Source organism: Bufo bufo, chromosome 8 (assembly GCF_905171765.1).
Source record: "Bufo bufo chromosome 8, aBufBuf1.1, whole genome shotgun sequence".
NCBI lineage: Eukaryota > Metazoa > Chordata > Amphibia > Anura > Bufonidae > Bufo > Bufo bufo.
This window is the reverse complement of record NC_053396.1, coordinates 22,890,926-22,897,111: the sequence shown is the minus strand read 5'-3', so window position 1 is coordinate 22,897,111 and position 6,186 is coordinate 22,890,926. Positions and strand designations below refer to the sequence as shown.

The 6,186-nt window shown below is 44.0% G+C and overlaps 1 protein-coding gene across 1 annotated transcript; it reads right to left on the bottom strand.

The window, feature by feature from the left end:
* Nucleotides 1-324: 324 nt before the first annotated feature.
* Nucleotides 325-5,188, bottom strand: LOC120978029 (protocadherin-8-like). Its single transcript, XM_040406267.1, has 4 exons — nt 2,840-5,188; nt 2,023-2,087; nt 1,697-1,812; nt 325-335 (listed from the first exon to the last, which is right to left on the bottom strand). The coding sequence occupies exons 1-4, from the start codon at nt 5,186-5,188 to the stop codon at nt 325-327; spliced, it is 2,541 nt and encodes an 846-aa protein (XP_040262201.1).
* Nucleotides 5,189-6,186: the final 998 nt, after the last annotated feature.

Here is a 6,186-nt window from a genome sequence, read left to right as displayed (position 1 = left end):
TCGCTGGTACTCTCTCAGCATTGGCTGGTGGTGGACATGGTAATAAGAGTCCTTTATGTTGTAATGGGGGTGCTGACCGTTGTAGACGCGGGGGTTGTAGGTGCTGTAGTAAGGAGGAGCCATTGTGTAGGACATGGCGTATTCCTTTTGATATTGGATGGTGTAGTGCCCGTTGTATAGAGATCTGTTGCTGCGTTGAACGAGTTCGCTTTCTGCGCTGTGGTACGTCATGGGCTTCTCCGCGCACAGAGATTCTGAAAAATAGGGTAGATTTTTTTTTTTTCCATTTTAGTATTTATAACGCTACACATTTTACACACATCACTAGGACAAGACTAAAAGAGCAAAAAATAAAAATTGGGGAGAATTATCAAAATGGGTGTAAAAGCAACCAATCCGATTCTGCCTTTCATTTTCTAAAGGAGCTCGAAAAATGAAAGGTGGCGTCTGAAAAATGAAAGGTGGCGTCTGAAAAATGAAAGGTGGCGTCTGAAAAATGAAAGGAGGAGTCGGATCGGTAGGGTATGGCTGATCAGAGCGGCTGCGCTGTGGTTGGGCCGTGGCCGTACAAGCTGCAGCTGGATCAAATTAACGAATTAGAACGTGAATTGTTTATTCGGTATTCATTGTTACTGGTCGTGCGGTTTTGCTGGTTATCACATGCCCATGAATATTGAAGACCGAATAATTTGTACTACACTGTAGTATTTGGTTCTGCTGGGGCGGTATTTTGTGTTGCACTGTAGTATTTGGTTCTGCTGGGGCGGTATTTTGTGTTGCACTGTGGTATTTGGTTCTGCTGGGGCGGTATTTTGTGTTGCACTGTGGTATTTGGTTCTGCTGGGGCGGTATTTTGTGTTGCACTGTAGTATTTGGTTCTGCTGTGGCGGTATTTTGTGTTGCACTGTAGTATTTGGTTCTGCTGGGGCGGTATTTTGTGTTGCACTGTAGTATTTGGTTCTGCTGGGGCGGTATTTTGTGTTGCACTGTGGTATTTGGTTCTGCTGGGGCGGTATTTTGTGTTGCACTGTAGTATTTGGTTTTGCTGGGGTGGTATTTTGTGTTGCACTGTAGTATTTGGTTCTGCTGGGGCGGTATTTTGTGTTGCACTGTAGTATTTGGTTCTGCTGGGGCGGTATTTTGTGTTGCACTGTGGTATTTGGTTCTGCTGGGGCGGTATTTTGTGTTGCACTGTAGTATTTGGTTCTGCTGTGGTGGTATTTTGTGTTGCACTGTAGTATTTGGTTCTGCTGGGGTGGTATTTTGAGTTGCACTGTAGTATTTGGTTCTGCTGGGGTGGTATTTTGAGTTGCACTGTGGTATTTGGTTCTGCTGGGGTGCTGACCTGTGGTATTTGGTTCTTCTGGGGCAGTATTGTGGCTGCACTATAGTATTGGTCATCCTGCCTGCTTGAGTTGTTGCTGCCTACTTGTGTCGTCCTCTCCTCTTGTCTATGATGTGGGGCCAATTTTAGGCTTTTTTTTAAGGGCCACTTTAAGTTCTCCACTTGCCCCTGCCTAGTACCCCCCACACACACACAATGACCCCTAGATTACAGGGGGACAGCAGGATTACTCCATACCCATGAAAAACCAAGAGCAGATTTCAATAGAAGCTTCTTGCACCCAAGATCAAGTCCTACATATACACAGTACCAGAAGGAAACAGGTGGACAAATAATGCCGCTATACTGTACCTGTTTGTTCCTGGGTGGGCTGTCCACTTCCCTTCCTCACACCTTCCCCGCTGGTGTCGGGGGTGCTGTTGTTGACGTCATTGTCACCTTCCTTTACGGTCTCTGGATGGGAACTCCTACAAGATGATAATATCATGGGATGAGCTTAGATTTTGTCACATTTGAAAGATTTCTAAAGAAACTTGCTAGGTCTTCCAAGACCCCTAGGGACTAGGAGTGCCGCCATAAGCCATTACGTGAGCCATATGCGCCTATATATATAGTCGGATCAGTTCCTGGATGTCTCCAAGAGAAACGAGAACAATGAAAATAATCAATGGTATTACCTCACACCGTCCGACAATCTGTCCTGTTGCCAATCAGACGTACACGAAGGAGCTGAAACCGAGCTCTGAAAAGATATGAAAAATATTACAGTACTGTACTGCAAAACTCCTATCATTTTGTGTCTACAGCTCCTGTGCAGACCTGTGTGTTTCCATGGTAACAGACAACAACAAAGCCAGTGTAGTCTGATCCTGGAGGCATCCTCTCTTCCAGCTTCTCCCTACTTCTTGCTAACCTACAGACTGTACCGTAGCATAAAGCTGTGGACAGATGGAAGAGGGTGTGCCTGCAAAATCAGACCGCTCCGTTTGTATGTAGTCTGTTACCATGGAGACACATTGATCCTGATAAGAGCTGTAAAGACAAAATAATAGGAAAGTTTTAATGGATTTATTTTTTAATTTTAGATCAAGGCAATTTTTTATTTATTTTTTGCAAATGTGCACATGGACATTAAGAAGACCAGACTAAACCTGGCATGCTACCTGGTAGGGTTGATTCTGCTGATTTAAAATTAGACCTGTCATGTGAAAATCAGTTGTGCTTTCCTGAGAAAAAAAAAAAAAGACTTTTTTTCATTATGCAATGAGGGGTGTGGTGCACCAAGTGGCTAGACCCCACCGACTGGTGCACTAAAGCCCTCATTTGCATAAAGAATAAAATCCGTTTTTCTCAGGAAAGCCACAATCTATTTTTAATCAGCAGGATCAACCCCACCAGACAGGATAGGGTTGATTTAGTAGATAAACCGATGTAATAATTATCATTGAATAAAATACAATTGGTTGAATGAAGCAAGGAGAAAGCATTACTTACGGATGAAGCTGAGTGGAGTTCTCCGCACTGTTCCCTAGTGGAGGACACACTGAGGTTCTCAGTCTCTGTATCGAGGGACTGCTGACAGGACTCGGGAGAAGATGAGGGACGTTCCTTAAACTGGGCGGTAGTGTTGAGTAGTCGTTCTTTTGTTTCTACAGCGCTCCCTGTGGATTGTTGCTTAGACTGATCAGATCTTCGTTTGCAGGAACAGGCAACTAACAAAATGGCCACCAGAAGTAAACTACAACCTCCTGATAACACCGAAATGAAGATTATGGATAGGTCTAGTTGATGCTGTTCCTCCTCAGATGGGTGCATGACTATCTCCATGTTTGATGGAGTAATATCAGTAAGTGTGAATCTTATGGTTGCATTGCAATACAGCGATGGTCTACCATTGTCTGCTACAGCCACTACTATACTGAGATCTTTATCTTGTACTGGGTTGATTCTTCTACGTAGGTAGACCTCCCCAGTGTCTCTCTTCATTGTAAATAGCTTATGCTTATCCTGTAGAGTGTAGGACAACTGAGAGTTTGCTCCATCATCTGCATCTGTGGCCTTCACCCGAAATACCAAGTAATTTTGTGGCGCTTTGACCGGCAGCAGGATATCTGCTGCTCCGTTTTCGAGTAGAGGAGAGATTATCGTTGGATAGTTGTCATTTTCATCAGTTATCTTAATCTTCATTTGAGTACGTGTCGAATGCTTGGGAACTCCATGATCATAGGCCTCAATATCAAGGTTGAGTTCTTTAAGCTTCTCATAGTCCAAAGACCGTACTGCCCGTAGAACCCCTGAGTCAACATCAACAACCACAAAAGTGGACAAGGACTGTCCCATTATTTTTGCATCCAAGAGTCTATAAGATACTTTGCCGTTGTGACCAGCATCAGGGTCTCCAGCAGATACTGTAGTAATATAAACTCCAGGGGCATTATTTTCTGGAAAGGACACTTCATATATAGTTTTTTTGAAGAAAGGAGCGTTATCATTTTCATCGGTCAATCTGATGGTATACTTTTTGATTGTCTTCATTGATGGAACGCCCATATCTTCGACCACCAGGGTGAGGTTGTATTCAGCTATGGTTTCCCGGTCTAGAAGTGAGGTGGTGACTATCATGAAGCTATCCTTATTGGCTTGCTGCAGCTTGAAGTGATCTTGTCCATAAAGGGTTATGTGGACTTTGCCGTTTAGGCCCGAGTCTCTATCTGAGGTGCTGATCAATGCAATTAAAGTGTCTTTAGCAGCTGCCTCTGTGATATAAGCAACTCCATGGTCAAAGGAAGTCAAGGGAGTCACAGTAATGGCTGGAGCATTATCGTTGACATCTATAATGTTCACAGTGACTTTACAAGTTGCTGTTAATGGGTTAGGCCCAAGATCCTGGGCTTGGACATCAAATTCATACAAATGTTTAGTTTCAAAGTCAACTTCACTTTTCAATATGACACCACCTGATTTTGGATCAATTTTAAAGCGTTCATGTACCTCTTGAGACACTTGAGCAGTAAAACCGTACACAATTTCTCCATTTGCACCTTCATCTGTGTCAGTTGCACTTAAATCAACTACAAGATGGCCTGTAGGAGCATTCTCCAACAAATCTACGGTGACAGAACTCTTCTGGAAGGTTGGACTATTGTCATTGAAGTCCAGAACACGAACAATCACGGTTGTACTGCCGGAAAGTGGAGGGCTTCCTCCATCACTAGCCATCAGGTCCAGCCTGTAGACAGCCTGACTTTCTCTATCAAGCTCCTTCATCAGAATTAAGTCGGCGTATTTTAGTCCATCCGCCCTGGTCTGTACATCAAGGCCAAAGTGACTATTACCTAAGATTAGATAGTCCTGGACAGAATTGAGACCTATATCTTCATCCACTGCTATCTGCAATGGGATTCTTGTACCCAATGCAGCTGCTTCAGAAACATCCACATGCATTTCAGGACTGGGGAAATGGGGGGTATTATCATTAATGTCTCTCACCTCAACTTTCACAGTAATGAGTTTGAAGGCATCCTTCGAAAAACTGAAGAGGTCCAGAGCAAGAACACAATTTGGAGACCTCCTGCAGATCTGCTCCCGGTCTACCCTTTCCTTGATGCTCAGTTGCCCATCACTCTCTCGCACCTGGATGAAGGTACTGTTGAGCTGCTTCATAACACGGAAATTAGTAGCAGGACCTTCACTGGAGTTGAACATAGGATGATGTGATAGAACAGAAATTATGGTTCCAAGAGCTTCTTCTTCATTGGTGTAGAAATGGAGGGTCTCCCCAAGGCATAGTGATGTGTAGAGGCCCAGTAGTAATACCGGGGTAATTTCTAAAACTCCCAGCATGTTCAGTCTCTTTAGTCTAAGGTGCAGATGCAGCAAAGTTTAAAATCCTGATGTATCTAGCAGAAGGAAAGTTCAGCATCCAAGAAGCCAAATCAATTGTGTGATGGTCCAGATGACTTCTTCTAAGGAGGAATGAGAGTGAATGTAAATCTGATCCTCCCACCTCTTAGGTTACATGCTCATGACTATGCAGATTCACCTCCCACCTCAGTCCTTCTTCACCAATCTTTGCGTCTCTAGGACAAATGGTCATTGAGGACTGACAAATTAAGTTGCCATTAGCAGTGGTCTCAGCGGGGGTCCAGCTAATATACTGTAGACTTGAGTCCCTGTAGGGTGTAAGTCAAATACACATAGTAACTTACACAGGAAACCCAATTAGGTCCAACTACAGAAAGGAGTTGATTAGATGGTTAGTTATACTTCAGATGTAAATGTCACCTCTAATATCACCGGTACTGGACCCTCAGACATCAAAACGACTGCAAATTATAAACCTTATGACGAGTAATGAAATGCAAGCGAGCTGGGAATTAATTTTTTTGGAAAAGAGTAATTGTAAAGCCAGCTGCACCAATCACAAGAAGGAGGACCCTATACCCTGTGGAGCCCCCCTAAATTGGACGGAGCGGCTCTGGACTGTTCCTTTCATTTCTTGTCTTGGCTATTCTCTGGAGCTCCCATAGAAATGAATGGACCGGCGGCGCGCATTTTCGACCAGCTGTTCCGTCCATTTCATAGGGTATGGGGTCCCCGTTCTCGTGATTGGTATGGTCCCAGCGGTAGGACCCCTACCAATCAGAGTTATCACTTGTTATAACCGGAATACCACTTTAAGGCCTCTTTTGCACATCAGTGAATCATGGACATGTGAATATGTCTGTGGCCTCCACGGACTGCTCACACGTCCATTGACTTTAATATGGGCATTTACACATCAGTGGTTCAGTCTGTGATGACACCACAGAAGCACACACTATTTTGTCCGTGATTATGGA

Coding starts and splice junctions, on each gene's coding strand:
- LOC120978029 (XM_040406267.1), bottom strand. CDS start 5,188: ATGCTGGGAGTTTTAGAAATTACCCCGGTATTACTACTGGGCCTCTAC. Junction 2,088..2,839: donor AACTCCACTCAGCTTCATCC/GTAAGTAATGCT, acceptor ATATCTTTTCAG/AGCTCGGTTTCAGCTCCTTC. Junction 1,813..2,022: donor AGATTGTCGGACGGTGTGAG/GTAATACCATTG, acceptor ATCATCTTGTAG/GAGTTCCCATCCAGAGACCG.